The 26118-nt window shown below is 34.7% G+C and overlaps 1 protein-coding gene across 1 annotated transcript in view; it reads right to left on the bottom strand.

The window, feature by feature from the left end:
- Nucleotides 1-26118, bottom strand: part of Kcnh5 (potassium voltage-gated channel subfamily H member 5) — a 393245-nt gene that overhangs the window by 86700 nt on the left and 280427 nt on the right. The window contains exon 9 of the mRNA XM_004837427.3: nt 7813-8065. Coding sequence (XP_004837484.1) covers nt 7813-8065 — 253 coding nt within the window. The remainder of the gene's footprint in view (nt 1-7812; nt 8066-26118) is intronic.

Below are 26118 nucleotides of genomic sequence, written 5' to 3' on the forward strand. Positions count from 1 at the left end.
TCACTCCTAAACACCTCTAGTGGAGTTTTTAGATACTCAGAAGCTGTTCTAACCAGCTCATACTTAGCCAAGTTTCTAAATTAGTATTTGGTGAAGAATTTGTGTGAAACATACTGTTATATATGTAACACAGTAATGCCATTAGAGAAACCTTTTTGTTAATAAAAGGAAGCAAATTAATAAAGTTAATATAAGCACTCTATTTTCAGTTAAGATTAAACCAAACCATTGTACAATTTCAAAAGTTTATTCAAAAATTCCTAATATCAGAGCACAGTTTTTTAAAATTTGATGGTCAAAACACAGGCATAGTGTCCAGACACATCTGGATTCACATTCTGCATGTAGCACTTATTAGTTGTGATCTGGGATACATCACTTGATAGTACTGCTGCTCACCTTTCTTCACCTGGAAGATAATGACAATACTTCCTTGGGTTAATTAAAAGATTTGATATAGAAATGAATATAAAATAATGAGTACTCAAAAATAACTACTGATATTTTAAATCACACTTTCAAAGGAGACAGTAAATTCTTTAAAAATATACTTTAAAAGTATGGATAAATATTAAGATCAAAATGTATGAATGGACTTTATATTTTATTTAAATAGGGAGGAGACTCCCTTATTAAACACAAATGTGATTTTTCTTTGATACCCTTTTAATTCTTAAATATTTATATTCTAGTAAAATTAATTGTGATTTGTAGAACCATTCATTCTAATTGTTGGCAAAGTAAATGCCATTTTTAGGAATTAAAGCTAAATCTTGTTGAGTGGACTGAATTTAGTTTTGCTACCATGGTCAATGACCAGTGTATAAATTAGATTTTTTTTTCACTAGTAGAGATCTCTGATAGGGAACAAGAAAGGAGTATCTTATTACAGTGGTATGAGTGGCCTAAAATAATTAGCATACTTTTGCCTTTCTTGTTTTCTTTATCCAAATTACCAATTAACAGTAGCAAAATATGTCCTCAGTTCATTATAGATATAAATTAAAGATAAATCTAAGTTTTTAATAAATGCATAAAGCATTTATTATAAGCATCTAGTCAAAGAGAAACAGAGAGTAGTCCATATCTCAAGGCAAAACAGAAAATGGCAGCATAGTATGCTTTATGTTATCAGAATTAAAACAGTTATAAAAAAAGTTCTGTGGCTAAGTAAAGTACTAGTTAATTTGATTCCCTGAACAAATCTTTACTGAGAACCTGTATAGGGGGCCCTGTCACAGATGAGAGATACAAAAATGAGCAAGACCTCTCAAGTGTTCACAGGAGGATAAAGATGAAAAACAGGAAGTTGTTAGGATGGAGTGCTAAACTGACTGGCTTTGGGATCTACCTGGGGGATTGGCAGAGCAGAGTATGCCTGTGTGAGTTATGGAGGAGTGGTTTTAAGGTCTATGTTTGGTTCCTTTGCCTTCCTTTCTAGTATTTTTCCCTGCTCTGCTTCCCAGCTTCCAGTTAACCATGGATTGAATCCCTTAAAATGTGAGTCAATTAAATCTATTCTCTTCAAGTTGTTGATGTCAGGTATTGTGTCCAGCAACAAGAAAGTTGATTAATACAGAAAATTGGTACCAGGGAAGTGGAGGTAATTTCTGTGAATATACCTGACCATGTGGTTCAGAAGCCTTTGGAACTGGTTTATGGGAGGAAAGGTTTGGCAATCCAGCCTGGAGAAGCCTCAGAATGCAGTAAGCAGTGCCTTATGAATGATTCTGGTCAGACCTCAGAAGATTGGAATGTTGATAAGAATGTAGACAGTAAAGGCCAGGCCGAAGGGGTTTCATTTGTGAAGAAGGGCCTCACTGGAAGTTGGAACAGAGACCACATGTGCTACACTCTGGCAGAAAATTTATATACATTTTCCCTATACCCAGAGAATTTGCAGGAAACTAAAACTAAGGGCAGTGGACTAATCTGGCAAAAGAAATTTCAAGGCAGCTCAACAATCAAGCTGTGGGATGGATACTGTTGGCTGCTTTTAACCAGGTTTATAGTGAGAACTGGGGGAGAGCAGAACAGATAAGTCTAAAAAACTTAAATTTTGGCCCAGAAAGAACCATGTGTAAAATTGGAGCCAAAGGAGGTGTGGCTACTGAAGACATCAGTGTGACTAAAAATAAACCAAGTGCTATGTACTGGAAAAAGAAAGATACCTTGAGGACTTTTCAGGAATTAGCAAGACCCTACTCACTGCAGGCTCAAGGGTGAAAAAATGTAAAACTCTAATCTGAGAAGAGAATCATTGGGACCTCTACTTGAGAAAGGCCTCCTCAGAAGTTGGCTCTCTAGGATTCATTGCACTGTACTTAGCCATCCAGTCACTTAGAGGCTCCTGAAGACATGGACTACAGGGTCCTGTCTACTACTTGCACTGACAGCAAATCTTAGCATCATCCATGCAATGCTAGTTTTACCAGTATGTAGAATGAAATAATTGTGAATTCTTGGAGTCTTCCACACAGATTTCAAAGAAAAGTCTGGGAGACCAGGCAAGGGACCCTTGAGAGGGCAGTGTGTGAAAGGCTGGAAATGAAGCCAAATGTGTGGTGGAGGCCTTGCAAAGTCAGAGATGTCAGGAACATGGAAATCCTGTGAAGGAAACCTGAAAGCCCTCAGTGGAGCCAACATAGGAGAGAGGCTATGTGGTACAATTGGCAAGGGCACAGGAGTAAAGCTGCCAAGCATTTTGGAACTCACATTTTAACACCATGTATCCCTCCACACCAGATATGGAGACTATAGAATTTTAATATTTTCCCTGTTTGGATTTGGTCTTGCTTTGGTCCAACTCTTCTCTATACCTTTATTCCTCCCTTTTTGGAATGAGAGTGTTTGCCCTGTTCCACTGTACCTTAGGATATAACTTTTTAAAACATAAATTCATGGATAAGAGTTTGTTTGAGCCTCAGAAGAGAATTGGACTTTTGAAAAATGTTGCAACTCTTGAAACTTTGGAAAAAGAACATTTCTAGTTGCATATAGCACATGTGCATTATGTTTGGCAGAATTATAAACTTGTTATTGTCTTTATTTGGAGATTAAGTATGGTTTAAGGAGATGTATTTGGGTATGAAGTTGACAAGAATAGGGATGTGGTGGTCAGTGTACAGTGTTACCTTGATTTTCTTTAGGATCGACTGCAGGGATTGGTATGGCATACTTTTAGGTGTATCTGGGTGGTTCACGCAGGCATGGCCATGGAATCTATGTCTTGTTCCTTGACTTTTCCTCTCTAGCACTGTCCTCTTGCTCTGCTTTCTGGTCACTATGAACTAAGCAGCTTTGCCCCAACTTCTACCATGTTTTTTCTGCCTTGAAGCTTGAAGACCATGAACTGAATCCTCTGCAACTGTGAGCCAAATTAAACCTCTCCTACTTTAAATTATAGGTGTTGGTGTTGTGCCCAACAGTGAGAAAGCTGACTAATGCTTTGCTAGAAATTCTATATAATCATGCACACTGGAAGCACAAAATGGAGGCAGCTAACCCAATGAGGACAATAAAGGAAAGGCTAAAAAAGATGAAGCAAGAGACACACAACTAAAATGAAGATGAAAGTAATCTGAACAAGGAAACAGTAGATTCAAAAGCTGTAAGAAAGAACTTAATAAAACTCAGAAAGCTTCTTGAAATTCAATATGGTTGGAATGTGGTAGGGAAAGGAATGGCACAAGTCAGGCACAGAAGGCAAAGACTAGGACCTAAATAACCATTTGGCCACAGTAGAAGTTACATTTCATCCTCCAGATGCTAGGCATGGTAGGAAACCTAATGAGGAAATAGATATATTTTAAGATAATCATTTTGTGGCAGCATTATCTAGAATTGGAAGTTGAAGCTGAGGACAGATTGTAACTGAATAAGTCTTCTAGAGGGGACTTAGCGACCAAATGACTTAATGACCAAATTTTTAAGGCACCTGTCATAGTAATTAATGTTAAAAATACGATTAAGAGACACCAAGGAAATATAATAACTAACATTTAGTTTCGAAAGTTGCTGGGGAATAGTTTGAAGTTAAGCTTAAACTTGCAGGATTATAGGCTTGTGTATTATCAAAACTATTTTAAGGCTGAGAAACTCTTAAAAGATACACAGTTTTCACAGTTCAGCATCCAAAACATGGAAGAAATGTGAACACAGAAGAAAACAATATTCTGGAACTTTGGAAAAACCCTTTAAAGTGTTTAAAGTGTGAAGCACTTGACTCCTAATAGCAAGTTTATACAAGAAAAATCTTAACCACTGCATAAAAGTCACATTTTCGAATAAAAAAATATTATTCATTCAAATCTCAGGGTTTTTTTTCCTTTTGGAATAAGTAAAAGAAGCAGATTTTCAAATTTTGAGAACCATCATTTATGTTTCCTCTGATAATACACAAATATTAACAGAGATAGATTTTAAATAACTAGTTCTAATTAAAATAGAATCTTGACGTAGGTGCTAAAAACTTTCTTATGTTATTAAGTCCATTTAATTTGTCTTTTCTTTCCTCTGTTATACCTCCTTCCACCAAGCCTATAACAACATTTAACATTTCTATTCAGATACTACATAAACAATCATAGCTCTCTTGGGAATTAAAAATTATAATTAAAAGGCTTAAGATAAAGATCGTCTTAATGTAAGAACTCTAATCCTATAGTTCTAATAATCAATAAAGTCAGAAAAGACAAAATGTGAATATGTACAAAAAATGTGTTAGGAGTATGGTCTATTGTTAGTGGGGAAATGCTATTTTTATATCTCTGAAAGGTACAATATACTTGTCAAGACATTTAGAAGTAACCTGGCTATGTTAACCTCACCAATAAATCTGTTCACACTAAGTAATTATATAGTAGAAACTAAAAAGCAAGAAGACATTAAAGAATATAAAATATTATGTATGCATCAAGAACTTAATTTGGAATTCTTTGTGTTTTATAAAAAGTAGGAAGGTCAAAAGAAGGTGGGAGGTGTAAGAACTGAAAGAATTTCAAATGATGAAAGACATGAACTGCAATTATATTCAGATGCTCTATTTAGACAAACATCTTGAAGTGATCTTCCAGTGTTAAAAAAGGAAGTACTTGTTGACTACACTTTTTAATCTTTCCATTAATTAGTTATGCTTCAGAACTTATTCATTAAACTCCTTAGCACTTTTGACACACTGAAGAATTATGCACCTTCCAAGAGCTTGTATGGAGGCAAGGATCCAAAAGAATAAAACTGCACCTGTTTTGGGATTCAGAGACTCCAATTAATTTTAAAACAACCTCCCTTCTCTACCTTCAAATGAATAAGCCTGAGAGATAGCAAAGCCTGATAATAAGTAAAGGTAAGAAAACCTAATCAAGTAAAGGTAAGAAAACCTAATCAAGTTAAGCATTAAGGTAGAACCTAAAAATAGACAGGTCACAGTGCATACCTTGATATTTTTGCAATGTTTCTTTAACCTTGTAATTGTTTCAAAATCAAGGTACTCAAAATAAGAAGAGGGAGAAAAAAATGAGGACCAAGAAACGAAGGGGACAGTCCTTAAAATGTCAAATGTGAAACTATAAATTAGTATTTTTCTCTCTTTCTTAAACCATTGTTAAGCAATCTGAATGTTTAAAAAAAATCCTAATTTAACTGCCTCTTGGCTGATCCAATAGGAAAAAAGAAGAAAATAAAGAAGATTGTCAGTGAGGTGCTCATATAATTTAACTCATTAAGCCTAGGTATGAAAAGTCTTGGAATCCTGAGATTTTTTTGAGGAAGGAGAACAAAAAGCACACACTCAAAGAAATAAAATGTGACAGATATATAATGAGACTGGTCTAATACCCAGGGCCTCTGTGTTCATTTTACTGTATCATTGGGTAAAATCAGTTACCATTTTATTTTAAAATGAAAGGAAAATGCATTTTGTCTGTCTCGCTGAGCAAATGATTCCATTTTAGCAGACCCAGCCCAGAAGCACTATACTCAGTGCTTTCTCCAACCCTCTTTCAGAAAAGGAGTTACTAAAGTACAGCTGTAATGAAGAAAATAAGGCAAAACATGTGACAATGAGTCTCAACTGTGGTGATGTGTGGTGACAGCACTGGCTTTTGTGTAATATAGCGATGTCAGCTTTCCCACCAGTCCTCACTGACATGAACATTCAAGAGAATAAAATATGTCTTTTTGAGGCTGTGTCTTCTCCTCCTCTTTAAGTGAACAAGAAGGGTTGTAGCATGGGCATAGTTAATTTTGCCATCTAAGATCATTCTAGTGGCATGCACATTTATGAAGGATCATCTACATTTTGTTATACTCCAGAAAACAAAGCAGGACAAGTATTAGCTAGCACTAATCATACCCAGAGTACTGATTCTAAAACACTGTTTTCTTTCCTTTTGGTTTGTTTTTATTTTTCAGTGGTGTGTATAGAACCCAGAGCAAGTGCTCTACCACTGAGCTACAGCTCCAGGCCCCTGCCAACATATTTTTAAAAAATAATTTCTAGAAGGAATTTAACTGTAACTGTAATACTATCTATAAACAGTTAAGGAAAGGTTTACAAACAATGGTGTTCATTCATCTGCAACCCTGAACCATTTCCTATCACTCACAATTTTTACAGAAACAGTTTTCCTATGAAAGGTCATTTCTTCTCAATTCTGAGTTCTGTCCTCTTCAAGTACTTGTGCTTTTTGAAATCAGTTTTTCATTTTTTGTTGAATTTGAGATCAGTTTTGCTTTTGTAGTTTTTTAAAATCCATCAGTCAATCTTTTTCCTTATGAGAAAAAGTGGCATTCTAGCTACGGTAGGTTGACCTCGGTAGCTAAGAATCTAATAGTTTAAAAGATGAAGCTCATTTTTCATGAGACACAAGCCATGAAAAATGTGATCAAAATCCAGTTGACATCTTGTAATTCTAACTTATTTTACCTGAGGAAAAAACAAGGAGTGATTCTCCTCTGACCTCATTATTGCTTCTTTTTATATCTATGTGTATTTCTTGAACCTGCTGCAATGTTTGTGCAGAAAATGATCTAGAAATTCACTTAGCAACGTTTTTACCAAGACATGTATCTTACAGTATCCCCAAATACATAAATTATTAAAATTTTGTCACATACATGCATTGTCACTACCTTTGTGCTGTTGTTCTTAATACAATGGTCTACTGAGGCTCTGTGTTTTAGAATGAATTTATTGTTAGCCAAATAATTCTCCTCATTTATGGAGATGGATGGATGGAACCAGCTTTATAAAACTAAATCTACTTTACTTACATTGTACTTACTCCAAAATAATGGGTCAGGTCCATTAACCTCTTCAGTACCTTCCTCTCCTTACTTAGGTCCAGTGTAACAAGGCAGAGCAGGAACAAGATGATCTGTGCTCAAGCCCTAAGCCACTGACTTACTAGTTGGGCAAGTCACAGAGCTTTTCTGGGCTCTTCTCAAAAGGAAAAGGTTGAACTAGATGGCCATATGTGTCCTTAAGACTAACTACCTGGGTTACTAACTCAACAATCAATGGAAAGTCAACTTACATTTAAAAACACCCTAAACTAAAATCAACTTTCATTTAAAGGAGCTGTCCTGATATTGTCCAAGTTTAATCAAACCCTCACGTAGCCCATTAGGCTGTGACCAATACTAATGTCCCTTACTGAGACAGCATTACTAGTTTCCATTAAGATTCATCATCTTATTAGTGGCCCAATTTCCACAGTCACCAAACAAAGAAAATTTATGTTTAGAAACCTGAGAAGCAAAATCTCTAAAATTGTTATGTGTTTGTTACTATATTAGGAAAGTTCACAGTACCTAAAATAGCCACCACCTCATCATCTTGGATGACTTCCAAGGATCCTGACACCACAAAGCAGAGGGCATCCACACTTTCTCCAGCATGGTAGATGAGGTCCCCAGGAGCACAGTGAATGGTTTGGAACTCTACTGCCAAGGCGCGCAGACACCCATCACTGGCCAGTCGGAAAGCAGGATGTTCATTAAAAACCTTCCGGTTTAGATGAACACAGATATCCGCTCTCATGTCCTTGGGACAGATGGAGAGTACCTAAAGAAAGTGAGAAATGGGTAAGTGATAAATGAGAAGGGAAAAGAATGGGGCCATTTCAGAAAAAAGAAATCCAACAAACACTGGCTATGACCATGCTTGCTTCCCACTGTACTGGTACCAGGGAGGCAATGTTAACAGGACACAGTTCTGCTGTAAAGCAGCTAATAATCTACTGAGATAGGAGCCATTGTTCATAGGAACCATTATCATACAGCATCATGTAGTAAATGCTTTGAGTGGAAAATATATCTCCCCACAGCAAGCATACAGTCTTCAGGTGGTCAAGCAGAGTCTCAGAAAGAAAGTTAATATCATTTCTGGGGTCAACTAATACAGAGCATTAGCATTCATTTTTGTTTAACTGATGTTTCAGCATTGTTTCCTAACTAAATCAAAATTTAGGATTATGGACTTCTGTCCACATTGGAGGTACATTCCCATTAACAATTACAGGAAAACACCAAGAAAAGCACCCAGGAACTCTATATTATGGATGAAAACTATGCTCTTAGTGCATTTTGTTTTGTCTGAAATAGTTTTCTTTTCCAAAAAAATTTGTGTTTGGAAAAGGAAAAAGGCTTTCCCCAGCTCTCTGGAAGGGTTATGCAATAGGTAACTGGAAATATCAGTGCCAGCAGGGTGGACATACCATTTTGGACCAAAGCCCTTGTTCCTTCTAGTCTTTGACCCCTCAAGATTGCTGAAAGGGAGCAGCAGAATTTAAACTCAAGGTATCATTAGGAGAGGACTGAATGGCAGAGCCAAGCTAGGAAGCAGGTGTAGAGAGTTTTCGCTGGCTGCAGCTTTCTGACAGGGCATTTAAATACCCATATTAAAATAGACATTGTCATTATTGAACCAGAATATCTTTGAAGAAATATGATTACAGAACTCAGTACTACCCACTTTGGTGATACACTTGCAAATTCACTTAGAATCTTTCCATGACCCAGTTTGTGAACTGTTTTTATGTTTTGCTTTCATAGGATTTTAATCTTTCAAAGTTGAAAATAAGTTGATTTTCCCCAATACATTATACTGCAAAATACTTTAATATAAAAGAGTTCTTAAACTGTGCTAATTTCATTTAATCTTTTTAAAAAAATACCTAATGTTTGAAATATCCCCGATTACTCCTTTTCGGAGGCTACCAATGAAACACTGGTTGTTTTGCTATGGAGAAGATGACACTATCATAACTACAACTGAATTATACTTTCAGAGTCACTTATCTTAACCTTTCCTAATATTGTACATATTAGTTTATATTACAATGATTCCTGATTTTTTTCAAAACTTCTCAAATTCCTACAAGCAGCAGCAATCAGCTCACCTTTCTGAAAAATCTCATCTATTAGGAAAATAATACCTTACCAGAGCTTCAACAGCAATTGAAACTTTTTCCCTGTGTCATTTAGTTTTCAAAATAATGTAATGTTTTCTTTAATATATTAACCTTTAATGAATTCAGACAATAGTATTCATTCAACAGCCCCTTACAGAGCTTCTACTATGGTCTTACTGTTGCGTTAAATTCCTGGAAGTAGAAAGACAAATAAGACAATCACCTTTGCCTAGAGGAGCCAACCATGAGTACAGGAATTAGAAAAACACTAGGACAATTACAATACAGTGGGAAAAGGGGGGACTGGACCACATGCTGCCTGTGACTCTTTAATAATGACTTAGACCATAAAATCATGAGATCAATCTGTAAGGAACAAATCTGTGTTTGTATCTATCACTTCCTACTTCTATAGCCTGAGGCATGTTATTTAATCTTTCATCTGTGAATGAGGATAATAATAGTCCTATTAGAAGCTCACTGACAAAATTAAGTGAATGAGCATGAGTTTAGCCCAGTTTAGCTACACATAGCCAGGACTGAAGAAATGCAATATTTAAATATGTGTATTCCTACACTTTACTGTTGCTTTAGTTTTATACAAAAAGCATTTTGTTCACTTTCCATTCTTGCCTAAAGACTGCATTTGAGCTGTTTGATAAGTTTCTGCATAAAATTTTAAAAATATGTTCACATGAATCTAAAGATATTCCAAGCACTTGTTAATATTAATGTTTTTACAAATTTAAAATAAAATTAGAGCTAGGGAGGAAAAAATTTACAAATACATACATAGATAAACATTACACTAAATGGCTTAATGAGAAAATAGATTGCTTTGATTCTATTTATTTGCCATATAGGACTTTCATCACTGTAGATTCATTTTGGCAATCGTCATTTTCTGTTCTTTTAATTCTTTCTTTCATGATTCAGATTGCACATGAACTGTTCCAACATTTACAATACTCCATTTAGTGGTATATCATAAGATTTTTATTGTATTTCAATGCATCTTTTCTTTTTTGTTTCACTCCACTTGTGACACTGGTTCATTTAAAAATTTTGATTGATGGTACAGATATATGTACAGATATATATACAGATGCCACAAAGTGACAAATTGAAACTAAGTTAAAATAGACCCAGTAGAGTCACACACACTGGCAAGCTCCTTCTATCCCTAGACAGAGCATGTGTCTGACATGCTGTGCTTGTCACCAAACTACCAGCATATGGTTATTTATCCTGTACATGAAGGCATTAGTAACTTTCTTAGGCAAGGCAAAATTTAGATTTAAGTGGGCTGGGGATTTAGCACAGTGGTTCCTCCACCTGCCTCGCAAGCACAAGGTCCCGAGTTCAATCCCCAGTACCAAAAAAATTAGATTTAAGTGATAGAGTAAAATTATCATGCAATATAAACCTCATAGCCCGTTGGTCCCAGTTTCAAAATACTCTGCCTTGACTGTCATATCCAATTTCTTCTGACTAGCTGGCCTCTCTAATGGGTCTTTCATAGTTATCAACAAATAAAATTATCTGATAGCAGAAGAAAATTTTATGGTTAAAGTTGATTTCTGTTTATCTCCAGAGTTGATTATTCCTCCCTTTTTAAACATGAAGATATTAACAAAGTAGATTCTTAATTAAAAGCAAGCTATAAATTTTGCCTTTGAAAGAGTTATGGAACTATATTAAGGAACTCTAAAAAATAAGTGTCATGCTATGAAAATAAAAATATTTTATGTTATTTGTGATATCCATGAAAATCAAGATCTAGTGGCATCACAGATATTCCTTGGTCTCTGAAAGTCTAATCTCAACAGTGTGAGTAGAGAACTCTTAGTAATAATAAATATGATCATGTTATCTCTGCTTTCTCAAAACATCTGATAGCTTGCTTCCCCAACAATAAAGCCAAAGTTCTCACCAAACACATGCAGATCTGTTCAATAAGAACCTCCTGAGCCTCACTGCTTTCCCAGGACACTACATTCCAGCCACACACATCTCACCTGTCTGAATTTGCCAAGCCCTCTAGCAACTCCTTCCACATGCTACCCTCTGAGTGCCAGGCCCTGTTGTCCTTTTCTCTCCCAGTCATCTCTGATCCACCTGTCAAAGCACAGTCCACCCCTCTTGCTGCAATGAACAGGATTTCCACATATCTGTATCAGAGACTTTAGAAATGCATAGAAATCAAACACTATTGTGACTCATTATTCTTACTACTTTAAAATAGACAAAGATAGCAAGATAAATGACTGCCAGAAATTTCAAATTTTACTTTCATCTGTAAAATAATTCTTCAGTGTTTTAATGAAAACTTATCTTATGCTCAATATGTAAAGCAGACACAAGCCAAATCATGCTACAAGAAACTCTACTGGGCAAGTGACATTTGCACATAAAACATTTTACAAATCCTTCTCAGAATAAGGAACTCTAAGACCGCAAAACAATGAAATACATTTCTTCACAGAAATTTCATTCTAATTCATTTTATGGGAAGAAAAGAAAGCCCACTTTTGTTTATAGAGAAAAGAAAGAAAACCCCAGGATAATCAGGTCATGCAGGAAAAGACGAGGGAGATTCTGTCTGGATGTTAATCTGTCAATCTCTAGGTATATCAAACCTCAGAGGAATTAGAATGATGTCATGTAATGAAATAAAACCAAAGCAAATTAACTTCTATTATTTAAAAGTACAAGGTCATATTTAGCAACTGAAGACTGTTATAACCAGTGAAAATTTATAGGCTAAAATTCACTGGTTTCACTTCAGAGATTAATTCTTGGGAACCAGATCCATGTAATAAAATAAGAACTAAGATTTTGTTTTAAAAATATAGAAAACCTAATCTATCAGGTTTTGGAAGATCTTAGTTTTGCAGTAAAATAAGCAGTAAAAAGAAACAAATAGTAATTGTTATTACTATTTTTTAACTTATTAAATCGCAAATGTTTTGGGTCATTAACCCTCCAAAATTAGGCCTCTGACGAAATTCAAAATCTCAGTTGTTCTCTGCTTTTATGTCAAGTCTGTGATTATTTTATATATGGCTAAGAGTATTTTTCCTCACATTTTGAAAATATCTTCTAAAATTAGACAAGTAACTAAGACCAAACAATTCCACTTCTAGGGATATGTGCAACAGAAGCATCTGTATATATGTGTCAAACCACACAGACTAGTGTAGCAACACAGTTCACAGTAGCCTCCCACTAAAAATTATGAGAAGTTCCATAAGCATTTAAATAGATAAATGCATTGTGGCATGTTCACACATAGACTGCTATTCAATAACGACAATGAAAGAAGTAATAATTAATGTTTTGATTTAGATCTAAAATGACCCACAAAGTTCTCATGTGTGTGGAAGATGATTCCATCATTACCACACTGTACTCCTCAGTAGATCAATCCATTGATGAGTTCATTGCTGAATGTGCTGTTAGGAGCTAGAACCTGGTCGGAGATGGGTCCCTGGAGTGTGATCTGAAAGGGTGTGTTTTTTTCTCTAGCTCCTTCTTTTTTCTCTCTGCTTCTGGCTACCATGCTCCTTTGCTATCCTGTTTCTACATTGAAGTCAGCTGACCATAGACTGAAACTGTGAGCCAAAATAAACCTCCTCCTTCAAGTAGTGAGTGTTGGGTATTTTGTACCAGTGATGCAAAATGACTAAGAAAACTACACATAGCATAAATATATAGATCTCAGTAACATAAAGTTGACTGAAGAAACATGACACAGAAGAGCATATTCTACATAATTCCATTTACACAAAGTTCAAAAGCTAGCAAAACCAATTTATGCTGGTGAAAGTCAAGATACAAGTTACTCCTGAAGGGCAGATTGGTTGATGTCTGAAGAACACATTGGAGAAAGATTTCTGGGGTTCTACGAGTGACGTTGTGGAGTGCTTGCTACAACTGTATCTTCATTTTGTGAAAAATTCCCAAACTGTTCATATATAATAGTTGTTGTATTTTCAATATTATATAATATTTCAATATTAAAGTTTAAAAGTTTTAAGTAAAAATAATATTCAAATATTCTCACCATAGAAAAGGTAACTGTGTGAAATGACAGAAATGTTAATTAGTTTGATCCTGGAAGTCATTTTGCAATATGCACATATGTCAAAGATCATATGGTACATCTTAAATATATACAACTTTTATTTGTCAACTACACCTCAATAAAGGTGAAAAAATTTACTTTAAAAACATAGTTATCTCTTAAACAAACAGGTATTATGTAAAGACAAGTAATGTAACTGAAATTACTGTGGCTAAATCAAGGACAATTACTTCTAGAATGATTGTTGTTATGAAAGTTTATGTATAAACTTCTTCCAAAAAAGAAAACAAATTCATAAACATGTATGTCAGCTGTCTTTCTGAACTATTTCTATAATTTAGTATACACACACACACACACACACACACACACACACACCCCCAAATGTAAAGGTAGTCAAAAAAAGCTCACAGAATAGTAAATGGAACAGAGAATATGGGGATAGAATATATTTGTATTATATCTAATTCCTCCTCTAAAATTTGAGGTCTTATACATAAGAAATATAAACCCATTCTTATATGCATATGTGTGTAGACAAATTTAAAAATCAAGTATATATAAGATAAAAGCTAGAAAGCTGTCTTAAAAAGAATGGGACATTATTAAGTGGAAGAAAACTCAATGAGATAAAACAAAATACTAAATGTGAGCAACTGAAATGACACTGAAACATTTTTTACAACTCTTAACAGTCACATAGACTACAGATGTGGCATATGTATGCATGTATACAGGTAAGTATAAAATCAGTGTGTAATGGTAAAATCAGAAGAGTTTTCAAAGTGTGTGGTCTCTTCCCCTCTCTCCACAAACATGCTGACATTTACCAACAAAAACTTTGATCAATATGTTTGTATTGAGTAAAGCCTGTTATGTTATTACTTATAGTTGAAATATGATAGAAGTATTTGAGCTTTCTTAAACTCCTCTCACTTAGTAGTGAGAATTTAGCTCTCGGTAGACAAAAATGGTCACTACATCCTTGTGAAGGGAACAATCCAAGAGGAAGAGATGACAGTCCTAAATATTTATGCACCAAATACGAATGCCCCCAACTATACAAAACAAATATTAATGGACATGAAAAACCAAATAAGCACTAATACAATTGTAGCGGGGGACCTCAACACCCCTCTATCACAAATACACAGATCATCTAGGAAAAAAATTAACAATGAAACTCTAGAACTGAACCAAGCCATTGAATAAATGGACTTAAGAGATGTTTATAGAGTGTTCCCACCCCATAAAATCAGAATACCCATTCTTTTCAGCTGCACATGGGTCATTCTCCAAAATAGATCACATGCTAGCTCATAGAACATGTCTAAGTAAATGTAAAAGAATCAAAGTTATCCCCTGTATATTATCAGACCATAGTGCAATAAAATTGCAGATCAATAACATAAGAAACCACAAAACACCTACAAACACATGGAAATTGAATAACACTCTCCTGGACAACCAATGGGTCACAGAGGAAATTAAAGAAGAAATTAGACAGTTTCTACAAGTAAATGATAATGCCAGTACAACATACAGGAATCTGTGGGACACAATGAAAGCAGTTCCATGCGGGAAATCCATAGCAGTGAATGTCCATATTAGGACAACAGAGAGAACTCAGTTAAATAACCTAATGCAGAACCTCAAGCTCCTAGAAAAAGAAGAGCATAACAAATCCAAAGCTCATACAAGAAAGGAAATTATAAAGATCAGGGCAGAAATCAATGCAATGGAGACTAAGAAAATGATACAAAAAAATCAATGAATTGAAGAGTTGGTTTTTTGAAAGAATAAATAAAATCAATAAACCTTTAGCCAACCTTATCAAAAAAAGGAAAGAAAAGGTTCAAATCCATGCACTTAAGAACGAAAAAGGGGAAGCCACAACAGATCCAGCAGAAATTCAGAGGATCATCAATACCTACTTTGAGAACCTGTACTCTAATAAAATGGAAAACAGAAGAAATGTACAGATTCCCAGATACATACAAATTGCCAAAGTTAAATGAAGAAGATATAGAAATTCTGAACACCCCAATAACAATGAGTGAAATTGAAAATGTAATAAAAAGTTTACCAACAAGAAAAGCCCAGGTCCTGATGGCTTCACTGCTGAGTTCTACAAGACGTTTAAATTAGAACTATCACCATTACTCTTTAAACTCATCAAGGAAATTGAAAGGGAAGTAAGGCTTCCAAATTCTTTCCTGGAAGCAAGTGTTACTTTGATTCCAAAACCAGGGAAAGACCCAACCAAAAAAGAGAATTACAGACCAATCTCCCTAATGAACATAGATGCAAAAATTCTCAACAAGACACTGGCAAACAGAATACAGAGGGTCATTAAGAAGATAATACACCCTGACCAAGTCGGATTTATTCCAGGGTTGCAAGGATGGTTCAACATATGTAAATCAATAAATGTAATACACTATATTAACAGAGTCAAGGACAAAAACCATATGATTATCTCAATAGATGCAGAAAAGGCACTGACAAAATCCAGCACCCATTCATGATAAAAACACTACAGAAAATTGGAATAGAAGGTCTTTATCTCAACCTGATTAAGGCTATCTATGAAAAACCAAGAGCCAACATCATAGTAAATGGTCAAAAACTGATAACTTTCATGCTAAAATTAGGAACAAGACAAGGACGCCCACTATCACCACTCCTGTTCAATGTGGTTCTGGAAACATTAGCCATAGCAATTAGAAAAGAGAAAGAAATAAAAGGAATAAAGATAGGAAAGGAAGAGGTGAAACTGTCAGTATTTGCTGATGTTATGATACTTTACATAGAAGACCCAAAAAATTCAGTCAAAAGCCTTCTAGACCGAATTGACAGATTCAGTAGAGTAGCTGGATATAAGGTCAACACTTAAAAGACAATAGCCTTCTTATATGCAAATAGCAGACCCATTGAGAGAGAAATTTGGGAAATAATTCCTTTTACAATAGCATCTAAAAAAATGAAATATTGAGGAATCAACCTGAGGAAGCAAAAGACACCTACACTGAAAACTAAAGCACTCTGAAAAAGGAGATGGAAGAGGATATAAGCAACCACTGTGGAAATCAGTATGGAGATACCTCAAAGAATTAGGACTGGAAGTCCCATTTGACCCTGCTATTCCACTGCTGAGGATCTTCCCCAAAGAATTAAAAGAATCATACCACAGTGATATATGTGCACCCATGTTCATAGCAGCACAGTTTGTGATAGCTAAAACTTGGAAACAGCCCAAATGCCCATCAACTGGAGACTGGATAAAGAAAATGTGGGTTTTTTTATAAAGTGGAGTACTACTCAGCCATAAAAAATGAGAAATTAGAGACATTTATAGCTAAATGGATGCACAATGAGACAATACTCTTAAATGAAATAAGTAGGATACACAATGTGTAAATACCAAATAGTTTCTCTGGTGTGAGAAACTGAAAGTGTAAATAATGACTAAATGTATAATAGGTAATGTGAAATAGGAAGAAAAGGGGCAAAGGGGAAGGAAGTGGGAGGGCTAGGGGAAAGGATAGAAGGGAATGGGATTAATATGAGAAAATGGAAAAATAGGAACAAAATCTTTGTAAATAGGGAGGACTGGAATGGTTGCAGGGAGGGCTGGGCAAGGGTGAAAAATAAGAACCAAGAGAGACTATGTAAAGGTGCAAATTTCCAATGATGAATGTCATTATATTGGATACCTAAAATGTACCAATGATTAGAATGAATAATTGATAATGCAAAATGGGAAGAAAAGGTCCAAAAGGGTAGGGGTAGTGGGAGGGGCAGGGGAAAGGAAAGAAGGGAAAAAGAAAAATGCTGAGAAATGGAAAAAATGGAAATAAAGTCTTTGCAAATAGGGAAGGGTGGAGGGCGTGAAGGGAGGGCTAGGAATGGGGAAAAAATAAGAACCAAGACGCATCATGTAAAGGTACAATTCCCAATGAGAAATGTAATTGTGTTGTATACCTACAATGTACCAATAAAAGAATTTAATACAAAAAAAAAAAAAAAAAGAAAATGGAAAGATATCCCTTGTTCCTGGTTAGGAAGAATCAATATAGTGAAAATGGCCATACTTCCAAAACTACTATATAGATTTAATGCATTGCTGATTGAAATTCCAACAATATATTTCACAGAACTAGAGAAAACAATCCAAAAATTCATTTGGAAGCAGAAGAAACCTAGAATAGCAAAAGCAGTTCTGGGCAACAGAGACATGGCTGGGGGTTTCACAATCCCCAACTTGAAACTATACTACAAAGCTACTGTGATAAAAACAGCATGGTACTGGCAAAGAAACAGACCTGAGGATCAGTGGAATAGATTAGAAGATGCAGAAACAACTCCAGACATACTCAGCCACCTCATCTTTGACAAAGGAGCTAACTGCCCTCATTGGAGGAAAGATAGCCTGTTCAATAAAGGGTGTTGGAAAAACTGGATTTCAACCTGCCAGAGATTAAAACTAGACCCATACCTATCACCATGCACTAAACTAAGATTGAAGTGGATTAAAGAGCTAAATATCAAGACAGAAACAGTAAACTTGCTGGAAGATAAGTTAGGTAGAACTCTCAATGACATTGGCATAGGAAAAGACTTTATGAATATAACTTCATCAGCACAGGAACTAGCACAAAGAATCAACAACTGGGACTTCATCTTATTAAAAAGCTTCTGCACTTCAAGAGAAACTACCAACAGAGCTAAGAGTCAACCTACAATATGGGAAGAAATTTTTAGCAGCTGTAGCTGAGACAAAGGTCTACTATCTAGAATATATAAAGAATTCAAAAAAATCAGATCCCCCAAATTCAAAGACCCAATTCAAAAATGGGCATCTGAAATGAACAGACATTTCTCAAACAAGGAAGTAAAAACAGCAAATAAATATTTGAAAAAATGTTCAACATCAACTCCTCATTCAAGAGATGCAGATGAAAACAACACTGAGATTACACCTCACCCCAGAAAGAATGGCTGCTATCAAGAAATCAACCAATAACAAATGCTGGTGGGGGTGTGAGGAGAAAGGAACCCTTCTCTATTGTTGGTGGGAATGTAGATTGGTGAAACCACTGTGGAAGTCAGTATGGAGATACCTCAAAGAACTAGGACTAGAGGTCCCATTTGACCCAGCTATTCCCCTACTGGGTATCTTCCCCAAAGAATTAAAAGAATCATACCACAGTGATATATGTGCACCTATGTTTATAGTGGTACAGTTTGTAATAGCTAAAGTTTGGAAACAGCCCAAGTGCCCATCAACTGGAAACTGGATAAAGAAGATGTGGTTTTTTTACACAATGGAGTACTACTCAGCCATAAAGAACGAGAAACTAGAGTCATTTATAGCTAAATGGATGCATATTGAGGCCATACTCTTAAGTGAAATAAATAGGACACACATGTATAAATACCGAATAGTATCTCTAGTGTGAGAAACTGAAAATGTAAATAAGGATGAAAATGATTAAAATGAATAATTGATAATTTGAAATAGGAAAAGGTCCAAAGTGGAGGGGTGGTAGGAGGGGAAGGGGAAAGGGAAAAAAGGAGAGGAAAAATTATGAGAAAGAAAAAAAATGGAAACAAAGTCTATGTAAAAAGGGAAGGGTGGTGGGGGTGAAGGGCACATAGGTAATGGGGAAAAAAATAAGAACTAAGATACATCATGTTCAGGTACAAACACCCAATGATAAATGTAAATGTATTGTATACCTAAAATGTACCAATTAATATATAAATTTTAAAAAAAAGAATTTAGCTCTCAGGGACCAGTAAAATAGACACAAATAGTATAGTTAATTTGAGTACCTATGGGTACATATATGCTTCCTAGAATTTTCCATAACAGTAGTATTTCAAGCATAAATAAAATAGAAGCGACATATAGACTATAATAATTCTAATAAACATATAATATGTATAGCAAACATAACTTGAAAAATTAATAAAATGAAAAAGGTTAACCTCAGATTCAAAGAAGATACTTGCAATACATATATCAAAGGAATTATATCAAATGTACAAAATAATTCTTAAAAATCTATAACAAACAGGTAAACACCTTAGTTTTTTCTAAAGGCATCCAACTTGAATAGTTCAGAGAAGAGATTACCTATATGGTCAATGATATTTGAAAAAAACGTGGGAAAGTATTTCCTTCACTTCTGAAAAGCAGCTTTTGAGGGGTAAATATGTGTGGTCAGTTTTTCTTTCAGCACCTTGGAGAAAACTATCCCACTGTCTCCTGAACTGCAAAATTTCTGCCAAGAATCTCCTTAGCTTCACAAGGGTTTCCTTTTGCATAAAGAATTATTTTTCCTCTTGTGGCTTCCCATGTTCTCTTGCCTTTTGTCATTGTGTATATATAAGGTGTACAATGTGATGTTTCATATGCATACACCTAGTGAAATGACTACTATAGTTCAGTAAAATACTCATCATCCCACATGGTTACCCTTTTATCTGTACATGTGTGTCAAGAGGTCTAAAATCCATCTACCCTTTTCTCAAAAATTCTAAACATGACGTATTATGAACTATAGTCTTCATTTACATTACATGTCTAGCCTTGTTCAGCCTCCATGTCTGCTGCTTTGCATCCTTTGATCTTCATCTTCCTATTTCCTCTTCCACCAATTTACTTTTTAACTTTATAGAGCAGTATATTTTTTAGATTTCACATATAAGTGAGGTCATGGAGTACTTTTCTTTCTGAGTCTAGCTTGTTTCACTTAGCATAATATCCTCTTTCATTTTTCAGTTTGATGCTAATGTGTCTTGATGAGATCTTCTTTGTGTTGAGCCTAACTGGACACATTTGAGCTTAATGTATATTCATTTATGTCCATACATCTCCCAAAATTTGTGGAGCTTTTAGACATTACTTCTTTTCAAAAGCTTTCTCCCCTTCTCTCTCTCTCTTTTCTCTTCCTGAAACTCTCATAAATGTGTATGACAATTCATTAGATGCTGTCCCATTAATTCTATGTGTCTTCTTTACTCTTGTGCATTCTTTTTTTTCTGATCTGACCATATATTTTCAAACAAGCTGACTTTGAATCCAAAGCTTTCCTCTTACTGATCTAGTCAGGCATTAACATTCTTTATTGTATTTCCTTGTGTTCTCCTAATCAAGAATTTGGATGTTTTAAAAAATATTTATACTTTACTGAGCTTATTTTACCCATATATTATTTTTCTGACTTCATAGAGACACACATTCCACTCACACAAATTGTACAATATCATTCACCCTTTTTAAAAGGCAGGACATTCTGCCTTTGTGACAACTTGGGGTAAGACTTGAGGAAACTGTACCAAGTGAAATCAATTAGACAAAGAAAGACGAATGCTTCATCATTTATATGTGAAATGTTAAGAAACTCAAACTCATACAAACAGAGAGTAGGAGAGTGACAGCAGACACTTTGGGGTGCAGAAAATGGGAAAATGTTGCTCAAAAGGTACAAGCTTGCAGTTGTAAAGTTGTAAGATGAGTAAGTCCTGCAAACTCAATGTACAATTTGGTAATATACTTAAAAGTTGTCAGGAGAGTAATCTTTTCCTTAATACAAAATGTTTCATTTTTATCTTGCATTAAGAAAATGTTTATAGCATTTTCATCTCATAATAACACAGTACATTAATAAACTTCACACTGATTTCTTTTCACATCATGAAAGCCTGTTCAAAAATTTATAAAGCACTGGTAAAATGGATGTTCAAGATGTGATCATATTGTCATTGAGATTTGGCTTTAAGAAAATTGCATCTTATACAACACTGTATTTGTAAATTGGTTCCTTTTTTAGTGCATATTTGTAATACAGAAGAGTGATGCTTGCTTTGGGGAATTCATACATGTATATGGACATATATATGTCTTGATTATTTTCAATCTTTTCATCCCATCACCCTTTGCTCCCCATTCCTTCTCATCCCCTTCCCCATCTCCAGGAGACTACCTTCTCATTTCCTATCATTTCTCATTTATTTCTTGACTTATCTATTTATATTTTAGATGTCTAATATAAAAGAAAATATTTGATATTTAACTTTTTGAGTCTAGCATATTTTGCTTATCATGATAGTCCTGAGTTCCATCCATTTCCCTGCAAATTACACTATATCATTCTTTTTTTAAGGCTAAATACTATTTTATTGTGTGTATAAATACCATATTTTCTTTAGCCATTAATTTGTTGATGGGCATCTAAGTTGTTTCCAGAATACAGCTATTGCTAACTGGGACACTATAAACAGGAATATGCAAGTCATCACTGTGTCCCAAGAGAGGTATAGCTAGGTCATGTGGAATTTCTATTTTTTACTTTTTTGAGGAATTTCCATACTGATTTCCATAGTAGTAGTGTTATTACCACCAACAATAGATAAGGATTACTTTTCCCCACATCCTCACCAATATTCATTGCTTTTTGTGTTCTTGATTATAGCTATTTTGATTGGGATAAGATAAAATCTTAAAGTTGTTCTGATTTGCATTTCCCTAATGGCTAAAGATGTTGAACACTTTTTTTCATCTACCTATTGGTCATCTGCACTTCTTTTTTGAGATATGTTTTCTCAGTTTATTTGCCCATTTTTTGATTGAGTCATTTGTTCAGAGAGAAGTTAATTTTTGAGCCCTTTTAAATATTCTAGATATTAGACTTGTATCAGAAGTGTCTAGCAAAAATTTTCACCCATTCTGTAGGTTGTCTCTTCACTCTGTCCTTTTCTTTGCTGTGGAGAGATTTTTTTCTTAATTTGATGTACTCTCATTTATTGATTATTGATGTTATATTCTGTGTTACTGGAGTTCTAATTAGGAGGTCTTTGCCTATTTCCATGGTTCAACTGTTTCCTCTATATCATCTTCTAGGATTTTAAAGTTTTTGTTTTTATATCTAGGTCGTTGATCCATTTTGATTTTATTTTAGTACTGAGAGAGAGATAGGGATATAGCATCAATCTTTGCCAGGCAGATATCCAGTTTTCCCACCATTATTTGCTAAAAAGCTTGTATTTTTCCAATGAAAGATTTTTGCCCCTTTTCCAAAAATCATATGGCTGTAGGTCATAGAATTTTTTCCATGTCTTTTGTTCTATTCTATTGTTCTACATTCTGTTTTTGTGCCAATATCATGTTGTTTTGTTACTATAGCTTTGTAGTATTAATTCAAATTAGATACTGTGATGTCTCCCTCTTTGCTTTTTTGGCTCAAGATTGCTTTTGCTATTCTGGCCTTTTCTGATTCATATGAATGTTAAGATTGATTTTTCTAGTTTTATGAGGAATGTTATTGATATTTTAATAGCTATTGCATTAAATCCATAGATTGTTTTTGGTAATATTGCTATTTTTCACAATATTAGTTCTGCTAATCCAAGAACAAGGAATATGTTTCCATTTTCTGATGCTGTCTTCAATTTTTTTTATTCAAAGTTCTGTCATTTTCTGTGTACACAAGTCTTTTATGTTCTTGATTGGGTTGACTCCTAGGTGTTTTTTTTTTTAAGCTATTGTAAATGGAATTGTTTTCCTGATTTCTTTCTTAATGGGTTCACTATTGGTGTACAAAAATGCTACTGAGTTTTGTGTGCTGATTTTATATCTTGTAAATGAGCAGTTTTAAGGGAAAATGTAGCTTTTCAAGTTTAAGAAATATCTTTAAAACTTATTAGTACTCTATAACATCCTAGATGTCAAATAATCCTCTCTTTGAAATAGCCTATTATGTTATTATTACTAACTGAGGCTTTGGAGGTAAAATTTCCCAACTTGAATTTTAGCTTCTGTGTTGTCACTCATGTCTTTGTAACTCAAAAACTAGACGTATCAGTAATACCATTCACTCAGAAATCAAATTCATCACAATTTTCATAATTCAGAAAATAGGCATTAATACCAAAGGAAGTAAAAATATCCATGAGTAGGAGAAAAGACTGTCATTAATGATCCAGGATTTAGATGTAGCAGAAGGCTTAACACATCACTTAAAGCCCTAGGGAATTCCACTGGAGTCCCGCCTTCGGCAAACAGGATCTGTTTTCTGCCCATGGCAGATTAAAGACAGCAGACAGACAGAAATGTTGCTGGAGGTGACATGCTGACTGTATGAAATAATAATAGAGGACAGTCTAATAATGACAAAGAAACATCCAAAAAGCCAAAACATCATGATGAACATATGGAAACAAAAATTATGTTTCAATAGCATTTACAGTGGATCTAAAGAAAATTAAATACTTAGGAATAAATCTAACCAAATACAAACAGGATCTATATCATGAAAATAACAAACTGCTAATGAAAAAATCAAGTAACACCTAAATTAGTGAAGAGATATCTTGTGTTAATGAATTGGAAGACCCAAAATAATAAATATGTGAATTCTCCTTAAATTGACATGCAAAATTGATCAATTGATCTAAAATTCTTATCAAAATCTCAGAAAGGCTTTTTTTAGAGATGACAAGGTTATTCTAAAATCCGTATATTAAATCACAAGACTTATAATAGCTAAGAAGATTGAAAAAGAACCAGCTAAGAGGAATCACTGTATGCAATGTTGTGGGATAGCATATAGCCAATTCAAACAGTGCTGTGGCGCCAGAGAGAGAGAGATGCCTATTGATGGGAAAGAACTGAAAATAGAAATAGACCAACATAAATGTTCCCGATCCATTTTTTACAAAAGTGAAAAAGCAATTAGAATTGAAGGAGTTCTAATCCTTCAACAAACACTAAGGGAGATACTAGATTGCACTAAAAAAAAATGATGAACCTCAACTTAAATCTCACATCTTATAAAAATTAATTCAATGGGCCAGGGATTTTTAGCTCAGTGGCACTGCGCCTGCCTTGCAAGGACAAAGTACTGAGTTTGATCCCCGGTATAAAAAAAAAAAAAACCTCAAAATGCATCATTAAATAAAGTATATGTGTAAAGCTAAAAACTTTTGGGAAAAGATATAGGAGAAAATATTCAGAACCTAAACTCTATCAGGGTCCAGAGTTACTAAACTGGATGCCAGAAGTACAATTCATAAACAGAAAACTTGAAAAATCATACTTCTTTAAAATGAAAAGTTTTTGCTCTGGAAAAGTTGCTGTGTATAGATTGAAAGGACAAACTACAGACTGAGAAAAAATACTTATAAAACATACATCCAACCAGGAACTAGTATATGAACTATAAATGAGCTCTCAAACCATTGACACAAACATGTTTCACTGAAAAAAGCCATACAAATCAGGGGAAAGCATATGAAAATATATTAAACATAAGAAGCCATCAGGGAAATATAGATTAAACATATAATATGATGTCATTGCTCACCTAAAATAAAAATAGAAATAACATCAAATCAAATGGTGGCTAGGATGTAAATAAACTGAGTCTCTCATATCTTGCCAAAGGGCACAGAAAATGGTACAGTCACCCTGAAAGAAAATATGACAGCTTCTTACAAAAATAAATGTGTGCTTATTATATGACTCAGCAATTACACTCTTGGGCACTTATCTCAAAAAAATAAAAATTTGTGTTAAAAAAAAAACTGTACATGAAGGTTTATAGCAGCTCCATTTGTAATAGCCCCTAACTGGAAACAACAAAAAATCCTTTCAGTGAGTGAATGGTGGAATAAACTGTGGTACATCTATACCACAGAATAGCACTGGGGAACATGAAGGAACAGACTCTTGACTTAGGCAGCAATTTGGATGAAGTTAAAGGGAATTGAGCATAATGAAAACAGCCAGTCTCAATGACAGACTCACTGAGAGAGAACTAGGGCAAACAATTCCTTTCACAATAGCATCCAAAAAACTGAAATACCTAGGAATCAACCTAACAAAAGAAATCAAAGACCTCTTCTCTGAAAACTATAGCACTCTGAAAAGAGAGATTGAAGATGATATTAGAAAATGGACAGACATCCCCTGCTCCTGGGTGGGAAGGATTAATAGAGTGAAAAAGGCCATACTTCCAAAACTGCTATATAGATTTAATGCAATTCCAATTGAGATCCCAGCAGCATACTTCATGATCCTTGAGAAAACAATCCAAAAATTCATTTGGAACAAGAAGAGACCCAGAATAGCAAAAGCAATTCTAGGTAACAGAGACATGGCAGGGGGTATCACAATCCCCAACCTGCAACTCTACTACAAAGCTACTGTGATAAAAACAGCATGGACTGGCAAAGAAACAGACTTGAGGACCAGTGGAACCGATTAGAAGATGCAGAAACAACACCAGACACACTAATCCATCTCATCTTCGATAAAGGAGCCAAACACCCTCACTGGAGGAAAGATAGCCTCTTTAATAAATGGTGCTGGAAAAATTGGGCTTCAACTTGCCAAAGATTAAAACTAGACCTGTATCTCTACCATGCACTAAACTAAAATCGAAATGGATTAAAGATCTAAATATTAAAATAGAAACTCTGAACCAGTTGGAACAGAGGTTAGGTAGAACCTTGAAGACATCGGTGTAGGAAAAGATTTTATGAACAAAACCTCAGTTGCCTGTGAACTAGCACAAACAATCAATAAGTGGGATCTCTTCTTATTAAAAA

This window comes from Heterocephalus glaber, unplaced genomic scaffold (genome assembly GCF_053883595.1).
Source record: "Heterocephalus glaber isolate CG9 unplaced genomic scaffold, H.glaber_assembly_v1.0 deba00001608, whole genome shotgun sequence".
Lineage (NCBI taxonomy): Eukaryota > Metazoa > Chordata > Mammalia > Rodentia > Bathyergidae > Heterocephalus > Heterocephalus glaber.